The 18,936-nt window shown below is 29.8% G+C and overlaps 1 protein-coding gene and 1 long non-coding RNA gene across 4 annotated transcripts; both read right to left on the bottom strand.

Annotated features, from left to right (window-relative positions):
* Nucleotides 1–3,572: 3,572 nt before the first annotated feature.
* On the bottom strand, nucleotides 3,573–6,379 carry LOC107475488 (uncharacterized). 3 transcript variants are annotated; one of them, XR_008005995.1, is made up of 5 exons: nucleotides 5,930–6,379; nucleotides 5,693–5,837; nucleotides 4,553–4,986; nucleotides 3,879–3,945; nucleotides 3,573–3,777 (listed from the first exon to the last, which is right to left on the bottom strand). It is a non-coding gene; the product is annotated as an uncharacterized LOC107475488 (long non-coding RNA). The 3 variants fall into 3 exon arrangements; XR_008005993.1 differs by having other exon boundaries at nucleotides 3,903–3,945; XR_008005994.1 differs by lacking the exon at nucleotides 3,879–3,945.
* A 6,922-nt stretch (nucleotides 6,380–13,301) lies between these two features.
* LOC107475641 (plasmodesmata-located protein 8-like) lies at nucleotides 13,302–16,188 on the bottom strand. Its single transcript, XM_016095305.3, has 3 exons — nucleotides 15,542–16,188; nucleotides 15,204–15,373; nucleotides 13,302–13,459 (listed from the first exon to the last, which is right to left on the bottom strand). Exons 1-3 carry the CDS (start codon nucleotides 16,186–16,188, stop codon nucleotides 13,335–13,337), a joined length of 942 nt encoding a protein of 313 aa, XP_015950791.1. The 3' UTR covers nucleotides 13,302–13,334.
* Nucleotides 16,189–18,936: the final 2,748 nt, after the last annotated feature.

Here is an 18,936-nt window from a genome sequence, read left to right as displayed (position 1 = left end):
TATATTTTACATTATATCATTTTTTGCATAATTTTTTAATATTATATATGTTATTAACCTCCCATATTAATATTTTTGGATCCGTCTCTATATGTATGTTTCTAAAAATAGTCAAATTATTGTGTAAAGATATTAAGATATTTATTTTGCCCGTTTCAAAAATTATGTTTTTTTTTCAATTTCTTTAAATATTTTGAAATAGTAAAAAGGATTAAAATTATCTTAAAAAAGGACAATAGTTTAAATAAGTTTAATTATATTGTTGTTTCTATTATGTGAAAAATATTTTACTCGGATATAATAGTATATATACAAAAGATGAATTCTCCCTCCTTGAATTACAAAAGTTAAATATCTCTAATTTGGTTTAACTAATTTTTATAAAAAAGTGAATTAGAACGATACTATTTGGACATTGATTAGATTTACTACCTACAAAATACAAATTAATTATAATAATACTATAGTTATTCTTTAAATTAAAAAGAAAAGGGATTTGTTTAAAATCGTGCACTTACACGGATTTACTACTAGTATAATATAAATAATAATAGATAATAAATTGCAATAGTGAAATTCAAGAAATGTTGATAATGGCCGAGAATTGGCGCTAAAAAAAGAAAGCAGTTAGTAGCTAATAACTGATCCGTTAGCAATGCTAGCTGTTACTTATGTGTAATACTATATAAGTCGGATTCTTCATATTTTTTAAAATCAACAAGAAAGGCTTGGTCAAAGGCTCTTTCTTCCTCTTCTCTTTGATCTCACTTTTCTCTTTGTTTAATTTCCTATTCTTGATTCTGTTCAGAACTTACTTTTTCTAGAGACATAGATGAGATTGATCTAGCGGAAGAGAATCGCAACAAAGAATTCATTGTCTCAAACAGCAACAAAAAATCTACTAGAAGAGATGTATCTCTGAGGTTAGCTTCTTTATTTCTTTTCTTTTTTCTCTTTTCTTTATATATATTTTTTCTTATATATTATTTTTTTGATGATTTAAGGATTAAGAATGATGATGCGGGTGATGAGATTATTAACGAAGAATTTATTGTCTCAAACAGCAACATAAAGTCTATTAGAAGAGAAGTATCTGTGAGGTTAGCTTCTTTGTTTAATTTGTATTTTGATTATAAATGTAAATCTAGTTTGATTATAATTTATTATATCTATGAACCAAGCATGTTTAGATAATGAAAAATATCAGAGGTTTAATGCTTTTTATAAATATTAATTAATATTTTAGTTATTTATTTTTATACTATTATTAGGATTTAAAGTTAAAAATTAATATTTCGTGTTTAAAATATTAGTCAAAAATATTGATAAAAGATAAATTTTATTAGTCATATAAAATTATTCTTAATTATAAATTTAAATACGTGATCATTCTATATTCAAAATTATATATATATATATATATATATAAGTGACTGGCTATGTATAGTGGGTGATTGTTGGTATCTGTATGATATATATGACTGAAAAACAAAATAATTTTTTTGCTAATAAATCATGTGTTTATGCTATTTTTTAAGGTTATTTCTCGCGAAAATTTTTAATTTTTTTAAATAAATATATTATAAATATATTAAAATTTTCAATTATTTATCTTTCACATGCATTTTTTTTATTGAACACCTTAACTAGTATTTTTAGAATAAAATAGTCATTAAATTTCAAATTAAAACATTTGATTAAGTTTCAAATTATATTAAAATAAAATATGAAAATAAAATATTATAATTATTACTATTTCATTGTGGGTCATGATTCATGAATGGTGATAGACGTTGCTTCCAGAGGAAATTCAATACAATGAGACTGGATTTGGGAAAACTTTGAGGTGCTAAAAGTACAAATATCTAATTTTGTGTTTAGTAAATTAAAAAATTAGGAGTGCTTTTGAAAGTACCTAAACAAAAGTTTTTTAAAATTGACTTATGTTTATCAAATTTTATTTATTTTTTCGCTATTATATTGCTATTGAAATCCTTATATATTTTTAACTTCTAATTCTAACCTTCACAGATTTTAACACAATCTTCATATATTTTTTATTTTTCAACCTAATCTTTACAAATTTCAACACAAATATATCTCTATCACATATTAAGTATGAACTTCTATCTATTTATATTATTTTTTTGTGAGTACTAATATTGAATTACATACAAATTTTATTATTGACTAATGATAACTCTATATTAGTACAATTAAGTAAATATTTAAACTATTAGTCTCTAAAATTTGAGTTAGGTGATTTAGTATTTTTAATGATGATGTTTAGGTTAAATAAATGTTCATTATATAAAATTTTAAAGTAAAAAATTAAAGAGTTTATTTATTATATTCATGTTTATTATGAATTTTTTTGTTTTAAAATTATTTTATTTTAAAATATTATATAAAATTTTAAAAAATTTGAAAAAATAAATTATTCTTCATCACAAACATGTTTATTATAATTTTTTTAAGTTTTAAGAGCTGTTTTACTAAATACAACAGTGGTACTTATGCTTATTAAAAGTCATTTTTAATTTGATTTTAGCAAATGTAAGTGTTGCCGCTTTTAAATAGCTGTCTTTTAAAAGACAGTTTTTATAAAATATTTTCAAAAAATAAAAGCTTTACCAAACCAAACCTCAGTATAATAATGTAAAGTTTTCTATTGCCACAAATTCCCAATTAAATGTATTAAAGTATATGTTTTCTTCATTTGTTGTATGACCAATTTAATCTTTAATTTTTAGCATCTTACATTTCATTGATTATGATGATTTAAGGGTTGGTAATGATAAGATTACGAATGATGCGAGTGTTGACGATGAGATTACCAACGAGGTTGCTAAGCCAATAAGGAGAATGATGTGCGTGTTGATGATGAGGTTGTTGATGACGAGGAAGTTGAGGTTGAGAGGCTATTGAATCTTTCACACCCGAGTGATGTTTTCATTATATTCATTGCTGTGCTTGTTCCTGTTCTTTCACTTGTTTTGAAAATAAGATTGAAGCTCCGTCCTAAACACACCCAGTGGAATTCCAAATATTTGTGGTTTCTCTTTGGATATACTGTGGACTATTTGCTATTAGGATCTCGAACAAAAGAAGTTAGAATAGGGATTAAGGGCAAGATTTTAAACTTTTTGTTCATTGTATGTGGCCTCATTTGCTGTACATCATTATTGTCAGTCATGTTAGTGCCATTATTTTTTTGGATGATAATTGTATTATGGGGCTTTGTATTATTGATAACCTGTTGGGGCCTTCTCAAAGGATTAGTAGATGGGGCTTTAGAGTAGGTTTTACAATTGTTCTTGGAGTTTGAACAATCCACTTCAATTTAGTTTGTAGCTTTATTTTTTTTTTTTGGGCTTAGGACCATACACATATGTAAACCAAAAATAAATGCAACATTTGGAATCGTCTGCTTGCATTGCTGTTGCATGTGTTCATCTTAATATTCTTCGTTTCTGTTTGCTGCTTTTTTCCTAAGCCTATGCAAAAATAAGTTAATTTCGGACTCGGAAGACTCAGCAATTCAACTTATTAATTTATAATTGCTAGTTGCTAATATATAATAATAGAACCAAGAGTAGAAATTAGAAAGTCCTTATGTAGAACTAAAACTTTTTTACATTCTTTGCATTACGAAATGCTTCAACAACTGAGTTTAGAAAACGCATTCATTATTATGGGACAAACAGGGTACTATTGACAAGAGGCTTCAAATGAGGTGTTCCAAATTCTGCACATTCGAATTCCACGTGTTGCTTCCTGAAAAGTATAGAGAGACACAAGAATTTGAGCATACATACATGACGATTAACAAGTGTAATACTAATGAAAACAAACATGGGGAAATGGGGAAATAAAACCTCTTTAATTTCAGAATTATTGACCTGACATTCTTCTAGTAAGATTGGAAGATAACTCTCACAATACCTAACAAGAACATACAAAAATTTCTTACAAGGCTATCATCTAGAGTGATACATGTGTTAATAGTAATGACAAGAAAGAAAAGAAGTGGAACAGCAGCACTTGTGAGCTAATTCATGACACTGCTGTACAACTATGTTGAGAGTTACCAAAGCAATACTTCTAAGCTTAGCACCTTCTTTACCCTGCAAGCACATGGCTGAGAAACACCAAAGTAGAAGAAGTGGACCATATATCATGGAGATTCATATATAAAAGCAATAACGGGAGTTTTATCCTACTAGATAAGATTATTAACTACGTATATGCATGTCCAATCATTGGAATTTTTGTATAAAAAATCACAAGACACTCATTTTTACACATAGCTCATTACATAACTAACAAAACTGAGGTATATACTATTGAACCGATCCAAGGTCTCTGACCGTTCAAATTATAATAATAGTTAAAAGTTAAAATAGAGTGATATTGAATCACAAAAGCATTAATTCTCACGAGCCTCAGCTACAAATTCAAAAAGAAAATAAGACAAGAAAAATGCCGATGAATAATAAACTATGCTGTAGCGATAACTGGAATCAGCTTAGTGTAAGATAATAGTTTTTACCTGAAGTATTGACAAATTTGTGTGTTATAACATCTGCATTCTTGTACAATGTTAAGGTGTCTGGAAGAGTAGTCTTTAGAAAAAATAGCATTGCCAATGCTGTTTGTTCCTAGAAAAGCAACATATATATGTCCTTTGAGACATTAGCATTTTATGTAATATATTACTTTACCATCATGTTTGTTGGTTGAGTTAATTAAGTGATTTCATAAAGATTAGTACACTAATATTTGTAAAATATAAAAAGTACTGCAAGATGAAATCTAAAGTGAAATGCGTGAATCACTTAAATCAGTGCTGATAGAATAACTAATCAATTTTTTACAATATAAAAAGTACTGCAAGATGAAATCTAAAGTTTTTGAAGAATATATCCTATATCCTGTGTTTTCATCAGCAGAAGTTCTTCTTGGGTATAGTTGTTTGCATCACTCCTACACAAAGAAGTAAACCCATCAAGAGCTCAATCCAACCATGCAAGACAACATAAAAAAAATAATAAAAAAAGGAAGCAAAGAAACAATCACTGAACCAGCAATAGAAAAATAAATAAGCACAGAAAGTTAATATTCATTATTCAACGGTTTTTGTCTCGATCATCTTAAAGTAAAATTCATCTTCGTTTCTGTTTGCTGCTTTTTTCCTAAGCCTCTACAAAAATAAGTTAATTTCCAGACTCAGAAGACTCAGCAATTCAACTTATTAATTTACAATTGCTAGTTGCTAATATATAATAATAGAACCAAGAGTCAGAAACTAGAAAGTCCTTATCTAGAACTGAATTTTTTTTACATTCTTTGCATTACTAAATGCTTAAACAACTGAGTTTGACTGCATCATTACAATTTTAAAACATTAGTGAAACACATTCACCAACTACACATCACTTAAAAGAGAAATTTAAGTATCAAAAGAGTAGTGACAACCAGAACTAATTGAAAAAGAAACAAAAATGCTACATCAACAACAGCATAATAAGTACATTGCAAAAGCAGAGGTTAGAGGCGTTAAGGCATTCTCTTCTATTCACAAACTCGGAATTAGAAGCAAAATAGAGTCAATAAAAAATGAAGCAAAATCCAGGAAAAAAAATACAAGGCCAAAAATAATGAAGAAAATTTCCAAGAGAGAGGAGCTCACTTATCAGTAACTCATGGATTTTCCCACACCCAATACAAATTCAGTGAAACCACTTCAAGCCTTCGCAAAATCGAAGATTCAAGTCTTCAAGTTGCTTGCAACACTGTCCAATGGCAGCCAGACCTTGATCTCCAAAAAAACAACCCTATAAAATTCTCAGCAAATTATAAATTGCATTGATAGGGGGAAATCACATCAGCGTTATTTGAATTGAAGTAAAACAGGGTGAGAAATTACCTGCAAGTCCAACGATTTTAAGAAGGTGCATTTGTAAGCAAGGGATTTCAAACTGTCGCTCGAGATGTTAGAGCACCAGATCAATCTCAAGCGCTCCAGCCTAGGAATGCCTTCGCCGAGAGCGGCCAAGTCGGCATTGGATAAGCAGAGTGAATCGGGATTAGTCTTGGTGGAGGAGATGTTGTCAGCAACGCAATGCACCTTAAGAGAGCGCCTTCCGGCGTAAACGGGAAGTGAGAGGGGAAGGGGAATGGAGAGGCGCTCGTCGATGTGGAGGTCGTGGGGATTGGAGAAGAGGGAGGGGAGGAGGTAGAGGAAGATGTCAGGGGAGGCGGAGGCACCGATTCGGAGGGTGGAGATGACCTAAGACGGCGACGGCGACAGTTAACTTAGGGTTTCGGCGATGAGATATCCGTTCCTATGAGTATCTTTCTCACACTAACTCCCTCTGATCCCATTTCTCCTCTATCGCATTGTCCAACTATTATTAAGAAAAAATTATTTTAATAAAAATAATACTAATATTAAAAATAGTTTCTTTTTATATTTTTAGTAGCATTAATAATTGTTATTATAATATATAATATTAATAAAAAATATATAATGATCACAAAACATAAATTAAAAAAATAATTACTATTGTATTATTGTCATTTAAAATTTGTCACTAAAATTAATTTACTGCAAGAAATTACTAGAATAGCGACAGATTTTTCTTGAAATTCGGTCGCTAAAGCCTTAGCGACCGATTTGGGTGGTCGTGAAAACCATGGTCGCTAATCAGAAAATAGCGACCAACTTCGGTCATTAAATGTTGGCGACCAATTTTAGCGACCGATTTGTTAACAAGGATACCAAACCCTTAGCAAAGAGTATCGGTCGCTAAATTGTGACCAAATTTTCCGTAGTTAAATCGGTCTCTAAGTAAATCGGTCGCTAATTTGCGACCAGTGTTTCGGTTTCCAATTCGCAACCATTATTTCGGTCGCTAATTTGTGATCAATGTTTCAGTCTCTAATTCGGTCGCTAAATAGGGACCTGGATTTTAACAACCAACATTTCAGTCGCTAAATCGGTCGCCTAATTAGCAACCAAACATTTTAGTGACCAAATTTTCATGGCTGATCCTAACTTTTCAATTATCATTTTTACTAAAATTTTAATTTAAGCCATCAAATATTGAAAAATCATTAACGGAAAACCTACACCTTAACACATAAAAGCAAACAACACTTAAACAATAACCAAAATAACATAACACACCTAAACAATAACCAAAATAACTCATCAATTCAATATCATAGACAACACCAATAAGTAAACAATACTCTCAGATTACTAATTACATCATTTAAAGTCTATTAACTAACATCACAACTACAATGAAATAATCACTCTTCAGACGCATCACCATCTTCATCATTTAAATCTATTAACTAACTAGCATTTGCCATGGTTTCAAGTTCATCCACATTATAAAATTCAAGCTGTCCATTCAGGCCTTTCAATCCAGCAAGTATTATGAATCGACCAACAGGTGACCAGAAAATGAACTTACTCTAGCTGGCTGGTTCCCACCACCTAATTCAGGAACAAAAAGTGCAAGGATGGGATCAATTGGTGACCAGCTGAAATCCATCACACTTTCAACCTTTAAGGATTTCTTGTCAACAAGAGAGAATGTATCTGTCTCGTACACAGAGATTATATTTTTCCCTAGTCTTACAAAGTACTTGTCGTCCTTTCTTCCACTCCATCTAAAAGAAATATTATCATTCCAATAAGTTAATGATAACAATAGTAATTATTACTACTATCACCGTCACAAGCCAAGCCAGGAAAATAAATAATTACCTGAAAATGGGTCATGACACTCCTGCAACACCTCAAGTACCTTCAATAGCAAAATCATTAGCATTTCCCTTAAAATCTCTCATGACTTTTCCAGTTCTCACATCGAATATATTTATCACAACCCTCTAGAAGGTTAATTGGATTAGTAAGACAATGCCATAGAATCTGTAAGAATAAAATAGACACTAAAACAAGGAAATCTTACATTTGCATCTCGAGGATTGCTTGGCTCATGCCTACTATAGGTTACCAAATACTTCTCACCAGGTGAAAAATCAATAAGTTTAACCTGCAGTTGGTATCTTCATTGCTTAAGTAACAAGAACATAGCTCATATAACAATATTGCATGGATAAGGGCCAAAATTGACCTGGGGATGAGCATATCGCATGAGACAATTGAATGTTGTGGCACCTCCCCAAACTGCTGCTCCTTGCCTATGTATGGTTGCCAGGTATGTATCCATTGGAGACCATTGCACAAAATTTTCAGTCTAGAACTACACATGAAAGATACATTAAACGGCAGACAATCTCAAAAGCAAAGATAACTTAAAGAAGCGATGAATCATGCAAAAACTTTGACTACAACATCATATTATCATATTAATAAAGTAAAGGTCCCGAAAACTACTCACTACACGCTTATTAACCAGATCAAGCTTCAAATGTCTTGCATCATTCTACAACACCTTAGTATCTGAGCCAGCACAAATCACAAACTGGTCTCGAGCTTTTGAGTCAGTCAGCCGATGTTAAAGATTTTCCTGCAACAGATTAGATAGCAAGGTTTGTAAAAGTAGAGGAATTTATTTATCGGATATTTATAATTGAAGATCGAAGAGTATTGTTAGTAATGCATGGTACAATATAAACCACAGAGCATAACATAGCTATGTATATGAGACTTTAGAGTAAGGACAATGAAGAAAAAAATGTAATGCAAGATAAAGGAATAAAGGCACTAGTATCCTTATTTGTATACAATCTACACCTACAAGGGAAAATATTCTTAATATAACACTTAAAAAACCAAGCAATAAATAACATATAGCAAAGTAAAAAATACAAAATTTCTAGTTAGTAGTTGGGTTTAGCATATATTTTTAGCTTCAAATATCAAATACATTCACGAGGATTAAATGAAAAAAAATTAATCATACAGAATATCACAAGAATCTCCATACTTTTCAAAATCAGTTTAACACATCCATTAAGAAAATTCGAACAGACAAGGTTTGGAATTCAAATTGCCTCATTTTTACAACTCAAAAAGCATCGTGTATCAAACTACTTGCATTGAAACGCCCTAACAAAACGGGATTGTGGAACACAAACATCAACACTTACTTGAAGTGACAAGAGCGCTAATGTTTCATTCTACAACACTAACAAAGTTTTGGAATTATGCTGCTATACATGCAGTGCACATTATAAACAGATTGCCAAGTACTTTGTTACAAAATGCATCACCATATCAAATTTTGAAAAATAAATTACCATCAATTGAGTGTTTGAAAGTTTTTGGGTGTCTTGCATATGCATCTACCTTAATGGCTCGTAGAATTAAATTAGATAAAAGAGCAAAAAAATGTGTATATCTTAGACACAAAATTGGCGTAAAAGGGTACCTCATGTATGATCCTTCAACTAGAGATATCTTCATCTCTAGAAATGTAATTTTTTATGAGAACTCTTTTTCCTTTCACACTATCACAGATTCTAATTTAGGTACTGCATTGCGTCCAACACCCACTCCAATGCACTCACTTTCATCACCTTTGACACAGCTTGATCCTTTTGACATGTTAACCCGTAATGCACCACCTGACTTTTCATCAGTAATATCCAGTCCATCCAATGCATCACCTCACTCACCTCATCACTCCTCAACAGATATTACATCTCATGAAATCTAAAATTATTTTGCAATTAATAGTGATGCAACTGCTGACACTATTGGAGGATCACAACTTGATGTCTTATGTTTGAATCTATCTCACAGTGCTCACCCTAAGCAACGACATCCTCTTAGAATGTTTGAAAAGGAAAGGAGTTTCCCTTCATACCTAAGAGACTTCCATTACATGCTTGCATCTTCTAATAGCTCATCTAACTCCAATTCATCACCAATGAGAAGATATCCTCTCTATCAGGTATTGTCATATAATTATTTCTCTTTGAAACACAAATCATTTGCATTAGCTGCATTCATGCATTTGGAACCAAAGACCTATGATGAGGCTGTTATGGGTTCGAACCAGAAAGAAGCAATTAACAGTGAACTTTCTGCTCTGGAAAAGAATAAAATTTGGACTCTTACCAAACTACCTATGAAAAAGGAGGTAGTGGGGTGCAAATAGGTGTTTAAACTCAAGCTCAACCCTGATGGTTTTGTGAAAAGGTACAAGGCACAGTTAGCTGCCCAAGGTTTCTCCCAAACACAAGGTGTTGACTACAATGACACATTTAGTCCGGTCGTTAAAATGAATACTTTTAGAATAGTGATGGTCATAGCAGTAGTCAAGAATTGGAATTTACATCAATTAGATGTGAATACAGCTTTTTTACATGGTGATTTGGATGAAGTTGTTTATATGAGATCCCCTCTGGGACTGTACCTTCCGGAACCAGATCTTGTGTGCAAGTTAGATAGATCATTGTATGGATTAAAACAAGCCTCAAGACAATGGAATACCAAATTGGCAGCTTCACTCACAACAGCTGGCTATCGTCAATCCAAGCATGATTATAGCACGTTCACTACGCTTTCTGTAACTGATTTCACTGTTATCCTAGTCTATGTTGATGATCTTGTTCTTGCTGGTGATGACTTAGGCGAAATTAATTGGATAAAGCATTATCCGCATGATTTGTACAAGATTAAAGATCTTGGAGAGCTAAAGTACTTCATTGGCATGGAGGTTGCGAAGTGCAAAAAGGGGATTGCAGTGTGTTAACGCAAGTACTGCCTAGACCTTCTTCAAGACTATGGGATGTTGGCTGCCAAACCGACTTCTACTCCCACGAATTACACCACTCACTTGTTAAAGGAATCTGGAACGTTGCTAGCTTCTAATTCAGAGTATCATAGAATCATTGGCAGGCTCTTGTATCTCACAAACACCAAACCAGAAATTAGCTATGCGGTTAGTAAGTTGAGTCAATTTCTTGACTGTGCCACAGACAAACACTTTGAGGCAGCCTTGAGGGTCCTCAAGTATGCTAAGGGAGCACCAACTAAGGAACTGTTCTTCTCTGCCACAACAGATTTTACTCCATCTGGCTTCTCAGACAGCGATTGGGCTACCTGCCCATATTCTAGAAGATCAGTCACTAGGTATTGCTTTTTCTTAGGGACATCGATTATATACTGGAAGAGCAATAAACAAGATACGGTTGCAACATCTTCGTGTGAAGCCGAATACAGAGCTCTTGCATCGGCCACAAAGGAAGCTCAATGGCTAGCCTACATGATGAAGAAACTTCAGATAGAGCAGCAGAAGCCGATAATCATTTATTGTGATAGTCAATCTGCATTACACATAGCAGCCAATGCAGTGTATCATGAACGAACCAAGCACATAGAAGTTAATTGCTATATTGTGAGGGAGAAGTGGCAAGAGGGGGTCATCAAATTGTTGCCAATTTCCAGCAGTGAACAAACAGCAGACATCCTAACTAAATCACTGGCACCAAGCATGTTCAAGTCATGTAAAAGCAAACTCGGACTATTGGACATCTATAGTCCAAATTTGAGAGGGGATGTTATTTGAGATGCATTACTTAGTTAGTTAGTTAGAGTAATTGTATATTTAGTTAGATGTTAGAAGTGACTAGAAGGTTTTGACTCTTGTGTGTAACTGGTAACTTAAAAAATTGGTAAATTAAATAGCTTAGCAAAGTAGGTGCTATAAGTAGGATACTGTTCATTTCTATAATTAGTGAGAATGCTAATTTTGAGATGTTCAATTTCATAGTGGAGATTCTCTTTCAACTTCTTCTCTTTGTTCTCTCTTCTTCTAACCTCCTTTCTGTTCTCTTTATTCCTCTTCTCTTCTCTTCACACCTGAACTCATATGATAGAGATTATGAGAGTGCTTTACCTTCAACCATAGCTCTTTATCAATAACTTCTTTTTAAGTTTGTGTAAATTTTTGTATAAATTTTTTTATTTTTTTTGTTTATCTTATACTAAATTTTTTTTGTCAATAAAAATCAAATTTTATATTTTTAAGTCATAAAAATTTAATAGTATATAATAAATTATTTTTTTAAAAATCTTAAATCAATAAAATTAAAGAAGATACATGAATGATTATACATTTGATCCTAATTACCCAATCTTAGGTAGCGTTTGTTTTTGGTATACATATCCATCAAAATATAGACATGGGAGTACACAGGAGTACATGTATGGTGTTTGTTTAGTGAGACAAAAATGATGAAAGACACGGGAGTACACAAGCATGTATTAAAAACATGTATTTTGTGTCTCTCTAAAATGCTGAGACACTAATTTTTAACTTGAGACACTAATTTTTTTATAATTTTTTATAATTAATATCTTCTTATGTCTATGTATTCTTATGTATCTATGTCTATGTCTCATTTATATTGAGACAACAATTAAACACAATCTTAGATACCTCAAATGGATTGAACAATCTCAAATTTTAGGTATAACACACACCCACACACTCCTCACATACTTACCCATTTTTTTTCTCATGTCGTGTGAGACTGTGAGATAAGGTTCATTGGCAATTTAGATTGATTAAACATGCACCAATTTTTTTTTTATCTAATTATTGGGTTAAACTTTCTAAACATTTCTTAACCCATATATACAGAGGAGGAAATGGGCTTCCCATTTGATGGGCTTGTTTTGTTTTGAATGAAAAATCTGACCAAAAGTAAAGACCAAAAACTTGCAAATAATTGGAGCCTCTTCTATGTAATTCATGTCTATTTGGTGTGGGTTGGGCTTTCTAACAGCCCATTAATGAACAAAAACTAAAATGTTGCAAATAATCCACACCAAAAATAAAAGTTGCAAATGGATCCACACCAAAAATAAAAGTTGCAAATGGAAAGCATTGTAACCGCCGGTCCGCCGCTGAGGATTTATAGGCTTCTTCTCATCAAGCAGTACTGGGGTTCAAAACCAAGGAATACAAAAAATAGAAATTCCTTTTAGTGTGTATAAAAAAATGCAGAGGCTATAGAATTGTCCTAAATTTAACCAACTTGGGTTGGTCTCAACTCATTCGTCCGCTTAAGCAAGCGAGGGTTTGAATTCGCTACGGATTAGTCCTTTACTCCTTGGATTGAGAGATACCGTGGGTTAAAAAAAATGGTCCTAAATTTAAACCAAACTAAGTCAAGAATAAAAATTATACATATAATTTTGGAAGACCAATAATTATTAATTTAATTTAGCGCACAAAAAATTATGATACCTTTCAAATTAGATTAACATTTTCAGAACTCGATTAATCCCTACTTTGAGTGCAAGTCCTACTTATATTATATGTGGCATTATATTAACCTCAATGGATTCTTTTCACCATGGCGTTTTTGCAGATTGAGAGAACAACAACAAGAATGGCTAGACCTAATACAACCCCTACAATAATGGCAATTGATTTCCCCACTTGGTCCTCATTCGAAGAATCTGCAACATAAAAATTAAAAAAGAAACAGATATTGATGATTAAATGTTTAAAAACAAAACTTGTTCCTAATAAACAACTTGTGAATTTGACACCAAAACAACTTAGTGAATTTGACACCAAAAAAACATTTTGAATTTATTGAAGAGTTTTGCAAATAGTATGATAAAAAAAACATGAATTAGTATATGGCAATTCAAAATTTCAAACCAGAGAAAAAAATAAAGAATTTTTCAGTGTTCTAGATTAAAAATTACAAAACAAAAACAGAAAAAAGGTGTTGAGATTCCATGTATAATATCATTATTTTTAATAAAAAAGTGTAGCTTTTTTTTAAGACAACTTCAGGCTGAATGCAGGGTCCTGAACTGTATATAGGTGAATATACATTATACAAAATAAAATCACTTTAAAGGCAATAAATTATTAGAAAGTGTATATATTCAGATAGAATTGCAGATAGAGGAATAACGGTGTGCATTTCCAGATAAAGCATAAAAAAAAGTTTCAAAATTAGAGAATAATTTTGTTACATGTAAAGATTACCTTTTGACTGTTTCGTTTGACAAATTGCTAATGGAAAATTACTTCAAAATTAGTGGAGTAAATAATTTTTTTAAAATATGAAGAGGTAAATATATGTATTAACTACTTGTTGCTAAGCTAATTTATATTATTGATTGCCAGTTTAGAATATTATACTTAATAATTATTTTTAGTTACTGTACAAAAATATTGAATCTTTTTTTGTTGTAACTATGTATATAATAAAATAAAAAAAATAAATATTGCGACTTTTATTTTAATAATGATATTTTTTATAAATTTATACAAATATATAATATAAAAAAATCATATTAGAGTGACATTATCATTTCTTCATAATATATTATCTCAATTTATATTCTACTTAAATACTATTAGACAGAATATTAATTCAATTTAAACAATATCTACATATTATGCAATAAAAAATCAAAATATGAGTTAATCGGATATCTCTTATAACTATATCCAATATAAGCACATAGCATTTTAACATTTAGAGTTTAATTATTAGTATTGTCAGAAAAGATTGGAGAATGAAAAATTAAAAGTGCATTTAGTTTTTATTTTCATATGTTTTGTTTTGTTTTTGTTTTCAGAATTTTATTAAAAAAATAAAAAACAATAAAATTATATTATCATCCCTGATTTTTACTGTTAAAGTATAATTATAATCAATTAAGATCATTTAGTATCATTTATATTTATATAGCGAATAAATTACTATTCGTACCCATTAAAGATACAGATGCTGACAAATATATCCATATAAGAATAAATCGATAATTGTAACTACAGAAGATGACTTATGTGTGCCAAAAGTATCCTAACAGACCAATTACGTAACCAATGTCCGGGTCTGGGTACTTTTGGCACGCGAAGGCCATCTTCCGTGGTTACAATTGTCGTTTTATTCTTATATGGGTACATTTGTCTGCGTCTATATGTTTCATGAGTATAAATGGTAATTTATTCTTTATATAGCATATCAATGTATTTTATTATAGAATGTTGTATTTTTATTGTTTTGATTATTCTAGCATCTATATATATTCTTGTACATTGTGCCGTTCGATTCACATTTAATAGTACACACAATTTTTTTTAGATTACTCTCTTATTTTTAACATTTACAAAATTTTTAAAACAAAAATATTAAAAATAAAATAAAAATACAAATCAAACAAACTCTAAACAAACCTGGTTCATCATCGTTGTAGTGGCCAGATTTCCAATACCTTGCATAACATTGTCCCAAGAATACATCACCTGATACTGCTGATCCACAAAATCTCGTCAACTTCATCACTGCTTCTGCCATGCACGAGTTGCAATTTTCAGCACTTAGATCTCCCAAACACTGAGCATACCTAATAATATGTTACACAAATACAAAAATAAGAGTATTCATGAATATAATACCTAATAAGATATGAAATTTAACATAAAAAATAGCAACAAATATAAAAAATTAAGTAATATACTTATATATTTGAGTACAAATTAAATAAAATATTTGTGAATTATAGAGGTAATACCCTTCAACAAGTCCTGAATTACTAACTCTAAAGTCACTATTTCTTCTTGCTTGCAAATCACCAAGAACATCATCCCTTCGCCTAAGGAACTCAACATCATTGCTCACAACATTTTTGTTACATTTCTTGTACCTAAGACTTGTGTCAAGTTTTCCTAAGAAATCAAAATGTTCATATCTTATGTAACACCCTTCAAGTTGCAAAGAAGCACTAAGTGAATAGGGACAAATTAGCCCTATTTGGTTAACTGAATTTTGAACACATTTTGAGCATTCAATTGGGTCCAAATCACCCCTACATTGGTACAAGCCATATATGGAACCTTCTAATAAAGGTGTTGATGATGAGGTTCCATTATTATTAACAATGGAAAAGCTATTGTAAGAAACATCTGAAGAGGAAGTAGCAATTGAAGATAATAAAGAATTTAAGTTTGGTTCAAAGGGTGTGTTTGGTTGGTATTTCTCTTGAGAACAAGTTGCATAGATGAAGATATAAGATCTTGTGGTGTAGCCATGGACACTACTACTAATAAGAATTGAAGAAGAAAAGAGAAATAGTAGTAGAGTGCGTCTAAAAGCTAATAAAATTGTTCTATGATCAATGGAGTCTAATTGGAATTGAAATTGAAGCGTTGTTGTAAACATTTTTCTTTCCCCTCTTAGCTTGTATGGATTATCTTATATTCTTCATTTCTTCATTATGAGTTATAATAATATGCTGAGTAAGAGTGAGGTATAGATGTGGTTCTTTTTTGGTAATTTCAAAGCTCTATCACGTGATACCTTTTTTTTTTATAAAGTTTTTTAATATACATATATTATCATGTCATGCTATATAAATTCAAATTAAAATAGAGAGGTTCCAAATACCAATTCTAATAATTGACTCATTAATTCATTTAAATAAATATTTTTTTTCTATCGATTTAAATCTATATGTCATCTTAATGAGTCGAGTTATAACCAATGAACTATATATTTTTTTTTACGAAAATGTGAATTCATGATATGTATATATCTTTGCAAATACTTAAAAGCAATTTAAAATATATTCTAAATAAAACTAGTTTTAAACTTTTGTATAGAAAAAATGCTTTATTACTTGAATTATCAAAATTAGTCAGGGAAGAAATTAAGAAAAAATAGTAAATTAAGAAGAAAAAAGCTGCATGATGCCAAATATACATTTTGAGTATGGTTAAGTTAATTAGTTCACATGTGCTGAGTTCAACTTGTCATTTTAAAATAAGATTTTTGTTAAAGCACTGAATAATTTAACTTGCAGTATAAGAGTGATCTTAACATAAAATTAAAATATAACTTCTTGCAAAATACTTATAAATCACTATTTGGAATAGCAAGGGTGATCCTAATATAATATTAGAGTATTTTATTTTTTATCAAAACACTAATGAACAATTAATTTACAGTGCAGGAGTAATTTTAACATAAAGTTAGGGTCAAATTTTTGTGTTAAATAAAACACTAATTGCGATTAATAACTGGCTATACAATAGTGATTTTAACATGAAATTTAGAATTTAAATTGTTAAAACATCTATTGGTCATACATTAATGTCAGAACAAGAGTGATCCTAATATGAAATAAGAATACAACTTTTGTTGTAAAAACACAAATCAACAATTAGTTGACAATACAAAAGTGATTTTATCTTAAATTTGAAGTTTGATTTTTTGTCAAAATCACTAATTTACCAATAAATGGCTTAGCAAAAATTATATATATAATGAAAATTACTATTGATATAATGTTTTATTAGCTAGTGTGTTGATCATGAAGAGGTGAAACTTTAATTTTATATTAAGACCATTCTTATACCGTCAAAATTAATCTATCACTGACTAGTGATAATTAGCATCCTAACATTTTTAATTTTTAGGTGTTTATATAATTTATTAAAAATACTTTTGTAGAAATTATTAAAAAGATATTACTATTTTTAATGAATAAAAAAAATCAAAATTTTAACTTGACTTTCTGACAAATGCCCCTAAATAATTTTTAATCCTCCATATTTAATTAAGCATCTACTTTTAAATATTTACTTAATTTAAAAGATAACTAGAATATAATAGTAAAAGAGTAGTCAAAATAAAAAATTGTTATAATATTTTGGTTGAATATGATGAAAAAAAAAAGATTTAAATGACTCTAAATCATCATTTTGTGAGGCCTATAAAATTTGATTAGTTATAACTAATTTTCTGTTATAAATTTATAATAGACTTATCTATCTGATTGAATTTAAATTTGATTTTATACTAAAGTTAAAGAATAAAGTCAATATTCTTATTTTTTATGTAGTCAATATTCTTAGTTATGACTATATCTTAAAAGGTTATTAAAAGGTTATTATTAATATAAAGAACAAGGGCTAAGTTGGTTTTACATAGATAGAAAAGTTTTTATATTTCGTATATCATATTTTAAGAAAATGATATTGTCTATCACAAAAAAAAAACAGTTATATATATTAATAAAAACTAAATTTATTAGGTAATTTAATTATGTGTATCTTAGTAAATGTTTGAAAACCATTTAAATTATGTTCTAAGTTTTAATAGGATTATTTTTAAGCTTATTTAAACTTTTGTATAGAAAAAATGTTCTATTACTCGAATTATCAAAATTAGTTAAGAAAGAACAGGCAAAACATGCTACTGAAAAAAAAAAAGTAAAATAAAAAGGAAAAAAAAGCTGCATAATGCTAAATGTGCATTTTGAAGACTTACTATCTTTACTCCTAGTTGAACTTTTAAGCATTTTGAAAAGTAAATAGTCATCTTTAACTATTTTAAAATGACAAGTTGAACTCACATGTGAGAACTTAACTTAATCATACTCTATTAAAAGTTAAAACACTGAATATTTACTTTACCATCTTTTGGTGATTTCTGACATCCACTTCTTCTATGACTCCCACTACTTAAAAGCCAAAATATTTAATGAATTATAATAAGATCACTTTCAACTATTTACAAACAAAAAATGAGTAATAACAAAAAAATTAATAAAAAATAAATAAAATTTGTCTTATTTAATATTTACTAATTATTATTTAAATTAATAAATATTAAATAAAAAAATTTATATTATTTTTTTGTTTCTCTAGTATTATTATTTACAAAATAAAATTTAGAAACAGAACAATAAGTTGTGTTGAATTTATTTAAGCGCTCGTCATTATCATTGGTAATAAGAGTATTATCTTTTTGTCGATTTTTCTTTTAAATAAAGTTGTATTATACTATTATCTTAAAAACAAAGAATATGCAAAAAGAAAAACAAAGTTATGTTTCTGCCTTGAGGAGGGGAAAAAGGCCCAGTAAAATATAATATTTTATATGATTTTGAACTTTAGAAAGAAATGA

The sequence above is a fragment of the Arachis duranensis genome, chromosome 2 (assembly GCF_000817695.3).
Source record: "Arachis duranensis cultivar V14167 chromosome 2, aradu.V14167.gnm2.J7QH, whole genome shotgun sequence".
NCBI classification, from domain to species: Eukaryota; Viridiplantae; Streptophyta; class Magnoliopsida; order Fabales; family Fabaceae; genus Arachis; species Arachis duranensis.
This window is presented reverse-complemented; position numbering and strand designations above follow the sequence as displayed.